This window comes from Capronia epimyces, assembly GCF_000585565.1.
Source record: "Capronia epimyces CBS 606.96 chromosome Unknown aczIQ-supercont1.1, whole genome shotgun sequence".
Taxonomy (NCBI): Eukaryota; Fungi; Ascomycota; class Eurotiomycetes; order Chaetothyriales; family Herpotrichiellaceae; genus Capronia; species Capronia epimyces.
Window position 1 is genome coordinate 3,938,587 of NW_006912904.1, and position 17,677 is coordinate 3,956,263.

A 17,677-nucleotide genomic window follows, 5' to 3' on the forward strand; every position below is an offset into this window, starting at 1 on the left:
ATACAACAATGATGGGTTCAACTTTTTCTTATCTCAGCCATTATCGATTGGCTTATGAGTTCAAAGTCGAGGCGGTATGAGATGAAGTCACAGAGGAGCAGAATGGATACAGTACGAGCACCCTGCGAATACGAGCGCAGACGCACTGTACAGTGTACTTCGTATCCTCCGTATTCTAGGGCCCACCCTCTGAAACTCGCAAGTTGGTGCTGTTTCGGGTTAGTCGCTTTCGCAGGCAGGCTGGACGTCGACTGCACGGACTCGGGTTTCTTACAAACCCCGCGCTGAGGGGCGTCGGTAGCAGAGGAGGCTTAGCAATTCGTGCAAGCTGGAGGAGGGCTGGAGACTGGAGACAGGAGACTGGAGACGTTGGCTACAAATACGGACGTACAGAGTTGTCGTGAAAAGTACGGCTACCTCCTACCAGCAGCGATGTCGTTGCGAGAGGCTCAGGCTGCGTGTCGGAACAATAATATTCCGGTGGCTTGGCGCTGAGCTATAGCTGACGCTAGACAATTAAGGCATAGTCTCGCATCTTATGCCTTTACCAATTTTTCGCGTATACGAGTACGTCCGTAGTAAAAAGTCCTCTTCTTCTCCACTCTTTGTTTCAATAACCCGGCAGCTTCAGCCCCCAGCCTCGGGAGTGGTTGCACCATCGTTCTTAGGGCTCCTTCGGTCCTTTCGATGTGCCCTTTCCGCAGTTTGATCACCCCGCTAGGGCCCTAACCTTCCGAGCTCAGCCTTCCCGTGGCGGCTGCAAGCCAGTGGAAAGACTGATGCCTGGAGGATGCCTTATCAGCGTTGTACGTGTCCACCGTGCAAAGAACTCTTGGCTACCTCCGCCAACAACATGGAAGATCAAATACTGCATGTTCTTGCGAGAAAGGTGGGCGCAGCAGCAATCTGTGCTTTAAGATGTGGATGACACGCAAAAACCCCTTCCATGCATAAATTGTGACCTTTGCCCTCTATCCTACATCCTCCTTAACACTTCTCTCGCAATCAGCACCATTACTCTCATTCTTCTGCCACTGCTTGAAATCAATTCATCTGCTCTTCCTTCCCGACGATACCACAATGGCCGACGGACCGGACTGCCTCGACGTGTCTCCCCAGTGCCCGGTTGAAGCTTCAATCTATGGCTACCTACCCAGTTTGGGGGCCAATGGATTCTTTTGCGGCTTCTTCGCACTCGGCTTTTTTCTCAATCTCGGCCTGGGGTATCGATACAAGACCTGGACCTATATGGTGGCCTTGAGCCTAGGGTGCTTGACGGAAACTATCGGCTATATTGGAAGAATTATCATGCACGGGAACCCTTTCGCGGACTCTGGGTTCATTACACAGATTTGCTGCTTGATCATCGCGCCTGCTTTCAATTCTGCCGCCATTTACCTGACACTTAAGCACATCACTTTATGCTTCGGCGCCGAATTCTCGTTTGTCAAGCCCAGACTGTACACCTACATTTTCATCGTCGCCGACCTGATCTCGCTCGTCCTTCAGGCAATCGGCGGAGCTCTTGCATCTACAGCCGATACTCAGGCCCAACAAGACACGGGTGACCACCTCATGATGGCTGGCATTTCGTGGCAAGTGGCTTCACTCTTCTTTTTCGCCATTACGGCGTGTTTTTACATTTTCCGGAGATGGAGAGCGGTCGCGCAACATCCTTTGTCCCCGGAGGCGGCAACCACAATTCGAAACATCAAATTTCGACTCTTCGCCTTCGGTGTCATCATTGCTTGGCTCACCATTTTCATTCGATGTGTATATCGAATTATTGAGATGGCCGGTGGTTGGAGAAACTCGATCATGCGCAATGAAACGGGGTTCATTGTTCTTGAAGGAGTGTATGTAAATGTCCACTTCAACGACACGGATCAAGCTAACAGACGTTCAATAGTATGTTGGTGTTGGCGACTTCGATGCAAACGGCGTTTCACCCAGGATATTGCTTTCCTCGGCTTTCTTCCCGCCGGTTGCAAAGGCTCCCCAGCAAAAATTCCCGAGACGTCTCCATGGAGGACGTTATGGTGCCTCGTTAGGCTAAATCTCCAACATGACCTAAAAGCTCAACGTCGATTATGCGCAAGAACACGGGGTCTAGAGGGACTGTGGTGGGAAATGGGAAATGCTCAAACTCAACGCCAGCGATACCGCTAGGCGTGGAACGGGCGATGTCGCTGAGGAGGTTGGATCTTGGGCCTTGATACGTAGGGAGGAACATATGTGTTTTCTTCCTTGATGGATACAGAGTTGATAGATACAGAATGGTAGGCGTCTTCTACAGTGTCAAGGGGCTTTTCAGAAAAGCGCGGCGTTGCCAGTGAAGGAAGGACCTTGTAAGACCAGTTGTCATCCTTATAAATACTGCTTGCTACCTTGTACCAGACTGACTATTATCTACATGACTGAAGTAACTTGCCTGAAATAACTTGTACATTGCCTCCGGTGCTCCGTATATGTCTATACATATATCGGACGGGGACGGGAGCGCCAATGGCGGGGCAGTGAAAACTAGCCGCGTCTGACCGTCTTTTTACACGTCTTTTGACCCGACCCCCACCATCAGGCTCAGCGTCAGAACCGACACCAAACATTCCGTCACTGTGACCTTGATTGCCGACTCTGACCCATCGATCAACCACCACATTTCATCCTGCTCGGTTCCATCGGGCACAACAAATCATCCTCTGTTTTCACTCTTCCTAGCACCTGTCCTTCGCGTGCTTTACCCTCGAATTGCACACACTCGGCCTAATATCACTCGGCCATCATCCTCATCCGAGCCTCCCCTCGGACTGCGTCTGGTCTGAAAGTTTCCCTGCCTGATTTCGTCGCCCACCCGCCTACGCCTATCCTCACATCTCCAACGCCTCAACAAGCATGTCCTGGCAAGGTGAGCTGAGCCCGGAAGTGAGCATTGGTTTCTTCAGACGAGTGGATTGCTGACAGAGTTTTGTACCCATCCAGCTTACGTCGATCAAAGGTACAGCTCCTCATCGAGATGTTGACCACACCCCCGAACCGTCCTACTAACAATGCATCTCCTGCAGCCTCCTTGGCACCGGCCATGTCGACAAAGCGGCCATTTTCAACGCCGAAGGCAACTCGGTATGGGCCACCTCTCCGAACTTCAACGTGACGCCTGCGGAGCTGCAAGAAGTGGTCGGCGCGTACAAGGACACCTCACAGCCCAAGAATGTCCAGTCCACAGGTCTGCACATCGCCGGCCAGAAATATATCGTCATCAAGGCCGATGAAACGAGTCTGTATGGGAAGAAGGTTGGTTGATCCTCCTCTCGAATCCATCGCTCCCGGCTGCGCCGTCCTCATATGAGGTGACTCGATGGAGAAAGAATGCTAATATATCTGTGTCGATGGCAGGGCCGAGAAGGTGTCGTGATCGTAAAGACGAAGCAGGCGCTCCTGATCACACACTACCCTGAGTCAATACAACCCGGCACAGCTGCGAACACGGTTGAGAAGCTCGGCGCCTACCTAGTCAGTGTGGGATATTGAATAGACGATTTCTGGAGAAGAATTTAGTTGTCGCCCAAGTTCCTTGTGCCATGCCCCAGTTCATTTCAAGTTCGGAAGCGATACGATACGAGCTGAATTCCATCATGATGGCCCAGGGAGACTGGTACAATGGTTCCTGGGCGATAAAGGACACCAATGAAATCCACAACCGTTAAACAATGATGACGAGCGACCCAGCAAGGGCACAACCCGCAGGCATTTGAGGAGCATTCTGTTTTGAAGTTTGGGTGGGCTGGCGATGCTACACCTTCTGCTTGGTCTTGCCTGGGAGCGGCCAAAGATGCGCAATTGACGCCCTTGAGAAGAGTACTGATATTCTCTGTCTGATATGCCCGGTCTCCGTTGGTCGTGTTCGGCCTGTTCCGCTTCCTAATCTGATGCGCCGTGATAATTTGGCCTTCATAAACATTTCGTACCCCAGTCCCAGTCCCAGTCCCAGTCCCACCATGCTGCAGTGGCACCTTGACTACCTACGTATGCCCTTGCACGAATGTACAAAGCATGCTACCCTTACTCGTTTACTGCTGCTGCTACTGCTACCGCCGCCTCACAAGGCAGAACACACCCAGTATTGTCCTCCACGACCAGAAGTGCGGTTCGGGACAAAGTCCACTCTGTGCTGGGGGAAAAATGAATTACCTACAGAATCGATGACACCAACGCCGTAATCTATCAGCATGAACTCTGCGGTTGCCCGGAAGTCTCTTCTGGTGTTTCATGTTCAGGTCTGATATTCGCGCCTGTGCTCCAATGTGAACCAACGTCAAATTACAAATTCGCTTTGGTGGACTGGGCCTCGGAAAGAGGTCAAGGACGGCCCATAACCCCCTTCAATGTAGGTAATAGTGTGATGCAGGCCAGAGTCAGATCAAGTGCATGTCCGTCCGTGTCGTCTTCACATGCCTGGCCTTTGAAGCGCCACCACATGACTGGTCTACGCAGTCGCCCAGTCGCCCCTCGGTCCCAAAAAACTAGACTGTCTCTTTCCCTCTTCCTTTCTTTTCTAGCAGCATTTCCCGCCCGCGCCCGCGCCTTGGTTTTGTGCGACATTCACGCCCCCACCTGATTGAGCGCCAGTGCCAGCCCCTGTCTCCTTAGAACTATCAATCAGGCGCTTCTTAACATCCGAGGCTAACGAGTAGAAGGCCTTTTCAATGTTGATATTTGCTTTGGCCGAGACTTCGAGAAAAGGGATGCCCAATTCGTCGGCCAGGGCTTGACCTTGTTCCGTGGACACAACGCGCTTCTCTTCCCAGTCGCATTTGTTTCCAATGAGGATCTTGTTGACGCCTTCGCTGGCGTGTTGTTCGACGTTGGAGAACCATGTCTTTATATCTGCACAACACAGATGGTGGTTAGTATGCACAGCCCAGCGCAACTTGTCCCGATCTTCCCAGGGGGGTTCTCGTACTGTTAAAGCTCTTCTCGTCCGTCACATCATAAACCAGTAATATGCCCATTGCTCCTCGATAGTATGCGGTGGTGATGGTTCGGAATCGTTCTTGGCCGGCGGTATCCCATATTTGTAGTTTCACCCTCTTGCCGTCCAGGTCGATGGTTCGGATCTTGAAGTCTATGCCGATCGTAGTGATAAAACTGGGGGTGAAGCTGTCTTCGCTGAAGCGTAGAAGACAGCATGACTTGCCAACGCCCGAGTCGCCGATCAAGAGCAGTTTTATCTACAGCGATGTTAGATATCAGGCAGGCACACTCCCAGGCAACGGATTCGTACTAGAAAATCATAGTTGCGTGTCCCAGCCATCGTGCTGATCTATGCTGGAAGTAGATCGGAAGTGTTGTAGAAGAGGGTGTCTTGTGCGTATTCTCGGGAGCAAAACAGGTCAATTCTTTCCCTGGTTCGTGCTGTGTCGGTTGGCCACTTGACGCTCGACGACGAAGAGGCTGGGAGTTTGTGGAATTGTCGATCCGGCGCTCGCAAGAGTCGGATAAGGGTCCAGGAGATGTTAGACAAGCGGGAAGCAAGATGTGAAGGTAGGCGAGTAGGCGACAGTAGTAATGGGTAAAACTTCGACACGGGCAACAAGGAGGGTGATGGTGGAAGTGAGGATAGATGCGACAAAATGATGTCGCTGAGTGGATGTCTGGAGTTTCTGGCCTAGGAACTGGAGAGTGGCTGGCGGGCAGGCCCAAAGGCCAATTATCTGATAACAGTGACGACGGCTCTAGAGCTTTAGAGGGGAGTTGCAGGGCTTCTGGGTATGGCTGTGATGTCCGTTCGCTGGTGGCTGATCCCCAAGTGAGATGGGTTCTAGGGGGGGCCAGTAGCGAAGGGCCCTTAGGCGCAGCTCAGCCGCTCAAGAGGCCTAAGGCGTCCTTAGCAGTACCAGTAAGTTGCAGTCCCGGTGAAAGGGACAGACGTGGCAATTGAGACTCTCATGCAGTGCGACTTAGTCCACCAGCAACCTATATGCTGGTACTCGTATATCGGCATCTGAGAACCGGCCACCATTGATGACCTTCCTCGCCGCTTGTGTTTGATGCCTCCTACCTGACATACCTATAGGTACCGTTTATGTTAGACATGGGCATCGTGTCATCGATGTGACGTCACCCGAGGCTGCGGTTCCAAGTCCAAGGCCAGCATTTTTTTTGGTAGTCTTGAGTTGGAACTACTCTGTACCTGTTCTACTGAATTCATTAGAGCTTTGACCTGTTCCAAGGGCTTGTGTATAGGTCAAACCTGTTTACAGGGGCCTTGCCCTTATTCTGCACAGACCGGCAATCGGCATGTTTCCTTGACGGTCGACATCTCATCATATAAAAGACCCGATCTTGGTTGAATCTGCGCGTCAACTCTCCAAGATGTCCTTCATCGACGAGTATTCTCCCCTTTGGCCTTGCTACGTAACCGATCGGCTGACCCGCGCATAGTGATCTTCGCAGGGTGGATGCCGCCTTGGATAAGTTCCAACTCAGGGACGCCGAAGACCGAGCCGCCAGCTTCGCTGTCACTGGACAACATGCGAAAGCCGAAGACGACCCTCGAAGCTCTCAGTTGAAGGCTGTCATCCGAGCCCTGTCTACAACTTCGAGGTCCAAGCCGTTGCTGCGCCGAACAAGAGTGCGGAGCCTACTGTCTCAGCTTGCGAAAAAGGATGAAGGGCAGGCGACCACACAGACAACTTCCCCTGACGTCTTGAACTTGGAATGGGTGGCTACGGGGAAGGCAACTGTCCAAGTGTACGGACAGATACTGGACTCCCTTTTAGATCGCACCATACCGCTGAGCGAGTCTATCTGGTATTGGGACGATCTGTTGGGGTCATATTCAAACATTGCACTCTACACGATCCAAACATCCCCTCTCCGATTCTGGAAACAGGCAAAGGAGGTTTATGCCGATGCCCGCCGAAGACTCAATGAGGGTTCAGGACTCCGGGCTTCTGCACAGCGCGCCACCACTACTCTCACACAAAACTGGAGGGAGTTTTATGGCCTTGTTCAAAAAAGTATACAAGAACGGTCTCTCGCCCAAGCACAGACCAAGATACTGTCTCCATTCTCGATAGCCCGGATGGAAGCTCGTCGCAACCTCTCACATATTCGTGACTTAAGGAAGTCAAGCTCTGTGTCAATCGGCCGACTGGTGCGTGAGTGCCTGGTGTTCGAAGGCCCACCGGAAGATCGCAAGATAGGGGCACTGCCGCAGATGATCGGGCAACAAGAGGAAGACTGGCAGACAACGATCGCCAAAACTGTCTGCCTTCTTGACAGCATCACAAGGACTCAACACGACGAGGACGAATACATGCCGGATCCCTCTACGGCGTCTTCCGCTGAGATGGCCGCGATATTGATCAAGATTCTCGACGAAAACCTCCCTAAACACGAGCAAGATGCAAATGTTCTGAGGTCGAAATATGGCAAACCATCCCGACTCCTACGTTACTGGATTCCTGCAGTAGCGCTTCTGTTGTCGGGAAGCACAATCCTGCGGATCGTTGCCAACCGGAGAGCAGAAATTCTCCAATGGTTCAGGGAACTGGGTCAGACAACCATTGACTTCTGGACCAACTGGGTGGTTGAGCCCACCAAGAAGTTGATCGGGACGATCCGACACGATGAGCAAAGTGAAATTGCCATACAGAGTCGAGAGAGTCTGAACGCCGACCGCGAGAGTCTCGAGCGCATGGTGGTCGACTTCGCCGTGCAGCATCCCGACAATGGAATCAAATTGACCGAAACCCAGGTTACCGAGCTTAGGGCCAAGGTTAGAGAAGGGGATCTCACCCCGGTTCTGAAGGCATATGAGCGAGAGATGCAGAATCCCATCAAAAATGCCATTGCGGGCGACCTCATTCGCACCCTGCTGATCCAAGTGCAAAAAACCAAAGTCGATGTTGAAGTTGCCATTGGCGGGATCGATTCTCTGCTCAAGAGTCAAGAACTTCTCTTCGGCTTTGTGGGCATTGCCCCTGGAGTTTTGATCTCGTTTGGTCTGATTCGGTGGCTGGGAGCCTCATTTGGTGGTCGTAAGGGCTTGCAACAAGGCCAGAAAAAGGGCGAGGCCATCCGACTGATCAGGTTTGCGTTCCTATTCTCATGATACATGACACGGTGACTCACTGAAGATCTTCAGGAACATTGATCGGACATTGACCAGTTCGGACCTTGACGACGACGGTATCATCTCAGAAGAGAACCATGGCCTTTTGCTTTGCGAAGCACACCTTCTGCGGCAGCGAGCGACTTTGGTGCTGCCAAGAAGTATCCAGAGGGAATTTCTCGAGGATCTCGACGACCTGTTGGACGTCAAGGCCGGAGTACATCGACAAATCAATGCATTGAGGCGGCTTGAATGGGCGTATGCGAAATGGCTGCGATAAAGGTAGCAGTGGCATGAGCCATGAGACAGGAAGCCTCAGTCTTGGAACTACATGACAACAAGTTACGTACCCATACAACAGAACTGCGGTGGTCGCGACAGAGTCCATGGTCGTCGACTCGACACCGAGGGTTCGGGAGGGCTGGTCCGTATCATTCCGATGTACAGGGTATGCACCAGAGAGCACATAGATAATCCTCCCTCATGCCTCGTGCGTGTATATAGCTCCTACAGTATTACGTGTGCTGTGCTCCGAAATCACCATACTGTATTCCGTATATGCTGGGGCCCAAGACCACCGACGACTCTCGAGACGCTCGAATGCCGGCTTGGCTGCCTGCAGGCGCCTTGTTATTCTCGTTAGGGGCCTGGCGTTTCTGGTGCCCCCCTAGAAGCTGGTCACTTGTCTCGATGTAATGAAGTCTCGATGGCTAATTACCACAGAGACGAAGCTCTTTGTTGGCTTCCAGGGTCATTATTGACGAGGGCGGGAGATTGTGGATTTCCTCCTCACGACCTAGCCAGGTCCTTTGGCCTCCTTAGCTCTTAAGCACGCAGCCGGCTGCAGGCTCCTAGTAGCGTAGCGGATGCTTGACTGGGGCCCATTAGCCGGAGGCAGATGGAAATGCAATTCTCCTGTTTTAGCATAAGGCGGTGAGACAGAGTACGTCAAGTTGGGGCATGGGAAAACAGACACTGAAGACTACTTCCAGCGGCCGCCTTCGCCCCCCCGCTCGCCCGCTTCACGAACCCATCATGGAACGCGGACCAGGCTGACTGACGACTGACACATCTGAGGTGTTCGGTTGGCGGTTGGCATGGTCCTGGAAGGCGTACGGAGATACGAAATGCGCGTACGGATGCGGAGTACATTGCAAGGATCAGAAGAGACAAGCCGGCCTTTTCTCTGAACACTGGAAGGAAGGGTAAGTGGAAAAATGCCTGTCGTTCAGGAACTGCCGGCACCACACTATTGCTCGGAATCAGTAATGGATATGGCACATGGATGAGATTGAGCGGCCTGGTTCAGCTGGGATCAGGATGGCCACGGTCACATTATTACCCAATCTTCGCTCTTGTGTCAAGATCCATGATCATCGGTGGCGGCGCCGTTCAAGGATGATGATTGTCTGCCACTGGCAGGCCTCAGGCCATCAGAGACGAGCCGGCATTCTGAAGGCTGGCAAGCCCCGGTAGTGACACATCACATTGGATGCTCTGGTGTCTGCATCCGCGGGATCTGTAGCGGAGTAATAAGGCGAGCGCAGGCTTGGGATGCAGCTTAACTACGGGAACGGAAGTCTGCAATTAGCCCAAGCCACCCGGTGTGCAGTGGGGGCCCTAAGTCTGGCATCTGCGACCCGGGGGGCTGCTGGCTAAGGGGCTAAAGGGCTTAGAGGCCCCTTGGCCCCTAATAAACCCGTCGAGTTGGGGAGCTGAGAGCAGGGTTTAGGGAGGCCTCAGCCAACAACAGGCGGCCTAGACGCCTCCAAGCCCGCCTAGTCTCACATTTACCGCCAGAGGCACCTAAGAGGGACCCGTACGAGACGAGTAGCTGCTCCGGTCCTCTCCCTCCCCCGCAAACTCATCGACTTTGGAGTGCCCATTGCCCAAAGGAACCAGAAACCAAAAAGGATCCAAAGGAACCAAAGGATCCCGGCCCAGCTGGCCGAGCCGCTCCTTTCCCTCCTTACCCATCACCGTTGTGTCTGGTTGGACGCAGCACCCGGGCTGAAACCAGGGATGGCGAAATACAGACTCCAGCGTACTCCATCCACCGCTCACCTACTCCGTACTCGTCCTCGTCCTGTGCGGAGCGCTGCAAGGAGATGCCCCTTGGCTCTAAGCCCTTGGGTACTACCCGATAGTGCACGCACTATGTACCTAGGTATGTACTGACGTTGGCAGAACCGGGATCCAAGACCTGAAGCCGGCGTTTGCCATTTGCCATCTGCCATGGCCCATGTATGGTTCCGGTGTCGAGGTCGGAAGGGGGCTTTTGGCTTTGGCACCTTGCAGCTGCGACGCCAGTCTCTTGCCTCTAGCAGGGGCCTCCTTAGCCCATGGTGGGCTTTCTCTGGAGGGATTCAGACCACGACGAAGACGGTTGGCCTGCAATCGACGCTGGACAGCGGCCCTGTTTGGCTTGACAGCTGCTAGTGGCAGGGTATGGAAATGGAAAAAGACGGACCGCCGCCTCCCCCCGCCACCAATGCCTCAGTGAACAACCTACTCCGTACTGTGTACACTGACACTGGACAGTATACAGGTGCAATCCGGCTCAGCTCATCTCATCTCATCTCATCTCATCTCATCACATCCCATCCCATCCCATCCCATCCCATCTCATCGCGTCCAAGAGCACCATCGCTTTTCTGCCTCTTGTCATCATCGGTACGGACCCGTACACTGCAAACTGGACTGGTGTGAGGCGTCAGACGGTCCAAGGCTACAATCAAAAGGTCGAAGGGTGGCGGTCTGAGAAGAAGGCTCAGGCTCAGGCTCAGGCTCAGGCTCTCATCCCAGCGCAGGCCGTCAGGCAGTCCTAAGCCCAGTGTCGCGCGCCATTCATCTTCGCCGTTTGCCTGGCTTCACCGTCACACAAGAGGCCCCTTAGCCTTCATTCCACGTCAGCTGCAGCTTTTGTATCGTCGCTGAGGTGTGGGAGCGTCGCTGCGTCCTTGGCTCTGCCAGGCTGGCTTTGCCCTGCCTCGTCATGTGCAGATGAAAACACCCCTTCCTGCATCTCGACAAATTCAATTCCGAACCATTCCAGCCTCTCCCTCCTCCTCCTCTCCTCCTCCGCTTCCTCGTCCTACCGCCGAGTCCGAGTTCCCCCAAGGGCATGTCTTTGCTCGTCATGGCGTCCATGTCTACTGCTCAGTTGGAGCCCGCGGCGTCGGGCTATTCTAAGACCACCCGTCGACAATATCAAAGCTGCGATCAATGCCGCAAAAGCCGGCGCGCCTGTGATGCCGGCACGTTGAGGGTGGCCAACTTCCCCTTTAGCGATGACGAGCCTCCCACCGCTCCCGCCTCTGCCTGCGAGGCATGCTCCAACTGTGCAAAGAGCGGCAAGAAATGCACTTTTGTCTGGCTTCGCACTCTTCCGCTCCACGGCCTCCCCAAAGGCATCAAACGCAAGCTCGAGTTGACCGGCGACGCCGCCTCAAACCTATCATCCGAGACGAACCCTCGGTCACCGCAGGCCTCGACATCATCCGCCGAGTCGACATTGGCTCCCCACGTCACCTGCAACCCTTCCGTACCGCTGGAATTCACTCATTCCCCGTACTCCAAACTCGCATCTGAGAAGGATGCTCACCAAGGGCGTCCCACATCGCATCGTCCGCACTCAGCATCGCATGGCGCCCTGACTGGGCCTTCTGGCGTCTCTGGAGAAGCGGCAGGTGCTTCTATTCCAGCCTTTTCCGCTCACTCAAAGCCAGGCATTCGATGGACCACCCCGACTCTTACGCGCGCCGACACGTCTTCTTCTTCTTCGAGCTCCATTTCGACGGAGTCCAGGACCACCACGTTCAGTGTCCAAGCGCCCCGCAGCGTAGCATCAACCTTTTCAGATTCAAGTCGTGAACGAGAAAGCACAGACACTCTCTCACCCAAGCACGCCAGATATACCGCTCATCCCGAAGGTGGACGCGAACCCCGACCCGGGATGAGGCTGCCCTCGGCGAACTTGTCCAGCTCCTCATCCACGGTGTCCAGACGCCCTTCCATCAGTTCGGCGCTTCCATCGACCGGACGACATCCAAGCTCGACCCCACTGTCTCCGCGCCAGGTGCGGTTTGCTGATGGGGCGATGAAAAGCATGATCGCCACTGGCTTGCTGCGCATCTACCACGATAGCTTTGAGAACTCTTTGTCATGCTGGGTAACGGAACGGAATTGTCCCTACGAGACCGAGCTTCGCGACCTGCTTGCCACCTCCAACCCCGAGTCTGCAGCAGACGAAGCCGCCTTCCGCCTGGGTGACAACAGGATCTTTTCACGGGTTTCCCGTCTCGACGCGGCTTTTGCGCCGCTCCGGAGGCGGGACTTGACTGCGTCCGAAAACCGCACCGCGTCCAAAGCGCTCAATGCCGCCATCATGGCCTTTGCCAGCCAATGGTCGCACAACTCACACAATGCCTTCTGGAAGAGCAAAGAAGGCCGGTCTCAGATAAAGGCCTGGCAGAGCCAGAATCGGGCCAAGAACAAGCCGGCGGTGTCGAGCCGTGGCAGCGCCGACCCCATTCTCTCGAGTGAATGTGAACGCATGATCCAAAAGACGCTCTGGCACGAGGCGCGGACGGCAATCCAGGCCAGCGCCGAGCTAGACTCGTTCAAAGTCATCCTCGCACACATGATCTTTGCACTCACGCAAAGACCCATCGACGAAAGCCCGCGGCCTCCACATTCCGCCCTGCCAAATGACGGGACTGCTCGACAGCCCCCTGATACGGCCGGCGCCTCTGTGCCATATGCAGACACAGACCCCGCAATGGGCCTCGGAAAGGAGGAATGGGATCCTTTCTCGGCCAGTGACCTGGAGACGATATCTTCGCCGCCGGTGTATCTCGAAACCGCGGTGCGGAATTTGTTCTCCTGGAGACGCAAAGTGGAGCGATACAGACGGGTGCGATTATGCAGGAGTCAAGTGGGCGAAGCACCGGGCTCGTTGGGTGCATTGACCCTGAAGGACCAGCAGACATTTAATATTCTGTTCTGGCTCGGGGTCATGTGCGACACCACCTCGTCTGCCATCACCAAGAGGCCGCTGGTCATCCCGGACGAGGACTGTGCCATGATTCTAGACAAGATGGACATGCTCGGAAATGATGGCCAGCCGACCAATCCGGCCATGACGACAACGGCGACGGGCCGGGATCGAGAGGGTGCCCACGTAGGAGGGCCCGCGGCCAACATGACGGAGCAAGCGACCGAGCAGCTCTGGGGCGAATACCTGCTGAGCTTCAAATGGGCCGGGCCACGGCAAGTGCAGCCTCGATGGCCCTGCACTTTCGACGAGGCCGCGCTGGTGCTTCAAGAAGCCATCCCGGTGAAAGTGTTGATGTTTCGCCGGGTGGGACAGCTGCAGACGTTGGCGCACCGACGCAGCCCGGCGCATCTCCTCGAGCGATGCATCGAGGAAGCGATCTCCGTGTACCAACACTGGAATGCCACCTACGGCCAGTTCATGCTCGACTGTGTGCGCGCGCACAACCAGCTCCCGGCGCGGGTACAGTCGTGGTACGTCATCTTGGATGGCCACTGGCACTACGGCTGTCTGCTGCTGGCCGACAGCATCGCGCAGGTCGACCGCGAACGGCAGACGATGGGGCCGCAGCGCAGCCTGCGCGCCCACTGCGGGCTGATGGTGGAAATGCAGAGGGAGAATGCATACGCCATTTCGGCCATCGCCCAGGCCTCACTGGCCGAACACGCGCCGTCGTTCCCCGACAACCCGGACTTCTCATTCGCCTGCAACGGCAGCGCCATCCTGACCGAGCCCTGGACCGACATCTTGGTGCGCACCATGGGCAGCGCCTGCAAGATCTTCATCCACTGGCTGTCCGTCTGGCATGATCCCAGCCACGCCCTGCACGACTGGGTGGTCTCGAACACCGACTACGACGACTTGTATACTCAGGCCGACATCTGTATCCAAGGCATGGCCTTGCTGGGCCGCAAGTCCGACGCCGCGAACTACACGGCGGAGATCTTTTGGACGAGGCTGACCCAAGTATCCGCCCGTCGTCCGCGCTCGCGCTCAGGACATACGATCAAGGAGGAAAAAGCCCAGACTTTGGCCGAAGATCTCTTGTCAGGGCTGGAACCGCCGGGGGCGGGGGTGGATTACTTGTCAAGCTCGAACCTGAATCCGATCCGTTGTTGAAGGTTGTGATCGAAATAAAGGTATAGATCAACGTTAGGTCCCTCTGGGCGACAGTAGATGTAGAGCGGGTGTCCCCTTATTCTGATATTCTGGAGCCGGTCTGCAGAAACCATCGGTATACAACGGATCGTCACATACACTAGTCCATGCTTTAGGGTTTGGTAGAACGTCTTCCGTACACTCTGTATACTGTGTACTCCGAACATGCGCAGCCTTTTCTTTCGAGGCACTAATAATACTGTGCTGGGCGTGCCTGAACCAACCTGCAAAGGGAATGTAAGAGGAGCAGCGAATATGCATTATGTCTGTACCTGTAGTATCTCTCACATATCATGAGGATGTGACAATGCTATGTATGCACCAGAAGAGAGAGTCGTCGCAGTCGCGGTTGGCTCAATCGGCGGGCCGGATTAATAGTATTTCCGCTCCGGCCCAACTTCAACTTCTGCCACTGCAGACTGCAGCGCAGACGAAACAATCTTTCCAGAAGAAACAGTTCCTTCATGCGCGCAACCAGACCACTCTTAATACCACTCGCAAAACTAGCCTCTACATTCCCCATCCTCCGGACCTGAGCCACCGCACACGAGGTTGCACTCACCCTCACTTGCCTCCACATATGGACAGGAACAGCCGTTGATCTGCCCGGTCACACGGTTCTTCCACCCCGACACCCGTGTCGCCCAAGAAGCCTCCTCCTCCTCTATCATGTATAATCCTTACCAAGGTACGTATCCCGCCGGGCCGGGCCTCATACCTGACCTGTCTCCTCGACGTCGCTAACAAATGGAACAGCACCAGGTCAATATGGCGCGCCGGGAGACTACGGTGGTTTCCCTGGTGCACCGCCAGGTATGGGTAAGTCTTCTGAGTGATGCGAATAGAGCATAGCATACAAAGCCCGCCGGCTAACCACCATCTGTCCTGTCGCAGCTCCTCCTCCCGGTCTGCCCGCTCCAGGCACAGGAGCCCCTCCCGGCATCCAACAGCAAGAGGTTCACCCACCAGCTAGACCTGGCTCCTTTCCTCCCAATTTCCAACCTCCGGCCAATATGCCCAACATCAACTTTTCCGCACCCGTCATTCGTTTGGGAACCTCTGGACCCTCGAAACCCGAACCCACGGGAGGCCGAGATGAGCGCGAGAGAGGTGGCAGGAGAGCGGGACAGGGATTGGGCATGGGCTCGGATTTCCGAGGTGGTGAGCGAGACCGCATCAGTCAGGTACAACCCCAGACGAAAGAGGAAATCATAAAGACCATTTTTGTCGGCGGCATCACCGAGGGCGCCGGAGGCGATGAAGGTATCGAACGAATCTTGCGCGCAGCTGGAAATCTACGACGTTGGGTCCGCGCCACGGACGCCGATGACAAGCCTTGCAAGTTTGGATTTGCAGAGTACGAAGACCCTGAAAGCCTCAGTACTGCCGTAGAAGTACTAAGGGATGTTGAGGTTCCTGTCAAACGACAGACCCCTGCCGAAACTAAACCTGACGAGGAGCCGACAGTTGAAATGTCCAAATTGGTGGTACGTGTCGGTGTGCGGCTTCGGCCTTCGTCTTGAGTCGCTAATTTGGGTTTTAGGTCGTGGCCGACGACAATTCTCTCAGCTACATCGAGCAATGGCAGGAAACCCACGGGACTGGTCCTGAACAACGACAAATGCGATTGGACCAGGCGCGAAGCGCCCTACAGGCCGTCCTAGAAGACCTTGCGAACCCGAGGGTGCCGAAGCCCAGGGAGGACCTATCACATATCGACCGGGAAGGCGATGTCAAAATGACGGACGGGGCCAATGCAGATGGCACGACAGGCGATGTAGTCACCATCCCCATCCCCGTTGACGACGAATTGGCCGACATTCCAGCCGAAATGCGCGAGACGGTAGCCAAGGAGATATCGGCCTTTCGAGAGAGGAGCAACCGGCGGGATCTGGAGCGACTCAAGCGGGAAGAGGAGATTGAGCAGCAGGAACGGAATCGGATGATGAATGGGGAACGTTACAATCGCCTGGGCTCACCTCCTCCCACCGCGCCTTCAGGACCGGCAGGGGCCAACGGGATTCCCGTGGGGCCACGAGGAGCTCCAGCCGGTCCCCGGGGATTCGGTCAACAAATCCCAAGAGATTACCAAAAGGGAGTGACGTTCGTGAATGGGACGGCCATCAGCGGCGCCTCGGCGTTTGAAGATGAAGACACCGATGCCAGCGACTCGGAACTGGAACAGAGACGCAAAGCCAAGAGAGAATTGGAGTTGGAGAAACAATATCTTGACCAAGAGCGGCGTTGGCTGAACCGAGAACGCTCCCGGACAGCTGCGGTAGAACGAGAAAAGGGGCGGGACAAAGAGGAAGCGGCTCGACTGGAGGAACAGAAAGAAGCCATGGCGAAGAGACTGCGCGAATGGAACGACGATGCCGAAGCCTCACGCAAGACGGAAGAATACTATGCCGATCGGAGCATATGGATTCGCAACCGGGCGAGCTTCCGTCAGCGAGAGATGGCCAACGACGATGCAGATCGTGCGGCGGAACAACGCGATCAGGCGAGAGAAGTGCACCAGCGCGAGCGCGCCGACGCCCTGGCTGACGACTTCCTCAGCCGACAGGAGGAAGAGATGAGCCGGCGGGAACAGGAGGAAGAAGCGGAACGACGGCAGAGTCGGCGCGAGCCGGCCCGGTTCAAGTTGTCCCTGGGTGCGGCTGCGCAGAAGGCTGCTGCCCAGAGCGCATCGCAAGCAGGAAAACGGACGGTTGCCGAAGTCGAAGGGCTGCTGGAAGACGAAGAAGACGAGCTGGGGGCCGGGGCTCGCAAACCTTTGGTGCCGATCCAGTACGACGCGTCGACGACTTCAGCCATGACGGACGAAGAACGCGCCCAAGCGGCCCGTCAACTGGCGGCCGACATTCCCACCGACAAGAACGGGCTGTGGAACTGGGATGTGAAATGGGAGTTTGTGGATGAAAGCATCATTGACGAGCGGTTAAAGCCGTTTGTGGAGAAGAAGGTGGTGGAGTACCTGGGGGTTCAGGAGCAGATGCTGGTCGACGTGGTTGTCAATGCCTTGCGAACGAGAGGCAAGCCGCAAGAGTTGGTAGGGGAATTGGAAGGGGTAAGTTTTGTTTTTGTTTCTTCCCCCCCTTCATATCTTAGAGCCGGCCCTGTTGGACACGTCCTGCAATCATCACACCGACAGTATGCTGACCTCTTCCTTTCTATTAGGCCCTCGACGAAGAAGCCGAAGTCCTGGTGCGCAAACTGTGGCGCATGCTCATTTTCTTCTCCGAGTCAGAGAAGCGAGGGCTTTCTGCGTGATTGGCAACATCTGTCCAAGGACAATCCTACAGATACAGGGTTGAGCAGTCACAATCCACGTCCACATCCATACA

General features: G+C 55.1%; 6 protein-coding genes across 6 annotated transcripts; 5 read left to right on the forward strand and 1 right to left on the reverse strand.

Annotated features, from left to right (window-relative positions):
- Window positions 1–1,080: 1,080 nt before the first annotated feature.
- A1O3_01418 (uncharacterized protein) lies at window positions 1,081–2,051 on the forward strand (the record flags this gene model as incomplete). Its single annotated transcript, XM_007731564.1, has 2 exons — window positions 1,081–1,856; window positions 1,910–2,051. 2 exons carry the CDS (start codon window positions 1,081–1,083, stop codon window positions 2,049–2,051), a joined length of 918 nt encoding a protein of 305 aa, XP_007729754.1.
- Window positions 2,052–2,892: 841 nt separating this feature from the next.
- A1O3_01419 (profilin) lies at window positions 2,893–3,528 on the forward strand (the record flags this gene model as incomplete). Its single annotated transcript, XM_007731565.1, has 4 exons — window positions 2,893–2,905; window positions 2,980–2,995; window positions 3,063–3,291; window positions 3,394–3,528. 4 exons carry the CDS (start codon window positions 2,893–2,895, stop codon window positions 3,526–3,528), a joined length of 393 nt encoding a protein of 130 aa, XP_007729755.1.
- A 1,024-nt stretch (window positions 3,529–4,552) lies between these two features.
- On the reverse strand, window positions 4,553–5,311 carry A1O3_01420 (GTP-binding protein ypt2; the record flags this gene model as incomplete). The annotated part of the gene is made up of 3 exons (XM_007731566.1): window positions 4,553–4,884; window positions 4,961–5,228; window positions 5,282–5,311. 3 exons carry the CDS (start codon window positions 5,309–5,311, stop codon window positions 4,553–4,555), a joined length of 630 nt encoding a protein of 209 aa, XP_007729756.1.
- Window positions 5,312–6,372: 1,061 nt separating this feature from the next.
- On the forward strand, window positions 6,373–8,396 carry A1O3_01421 (uncharacterized protein; the record flags this gene model as incomplete). Its single annotated transcript, XM_007731567.1, has 3 exons — window positions 6,373–6,389; window positions 6,442–8,094; window positions 8,150–8,396. 3 exons carry the CDS (start codon window positions 6,373–6,375, stop codon window positions 8,394–8,396), a joined length of 1,917 nt encoding a protein of 638 aa, XP_007729757.1.
- Window positions 8,397–11,255: 2,859 nt separating this feature from the next.
- A1O3_01422 (uncharacterized protein) lies at window positions 11,256–14,291 on the forward strand (the record flags this gene model as incomplete). The annotated part of the gene is made up of 1 exon (XM_007731568.1): window positions 11,256–14,291. One exon carries the CDS (start codon window positions 11,256–11,258, stop codon window positions 14,289–14,291), a length of 3,036 nt encoding a protein of 1,011 aa, XP_007729758.1.
- Window positions 14,292–14,999: 708 nt separating this feature from the next.
- A1O3_01423 (uncharacterized protein) lies at window positions 15,000–17,603 on the forward strand (the record flags this gene model as incomplete). The annotated part of the gene is made up of 5 exons (XM_007731569.1): window positions 15,000–15,018; window positions 15,087–15,149; window positions 15,225–15,817; window positions 15,874–17,400; window positions 17,511–17,603. The coding sequence occupies 5 exons, from the start codon at window positions 15,000–15,002 to the stop codon at window positions 17,601–17,603; spliced, it is 2,295 nt and encodes a 764-aa protein (XP_007729759.1).
- Between the last annotated feature and the right edge of the window lie 74 nt (window positions 17,604–17,677).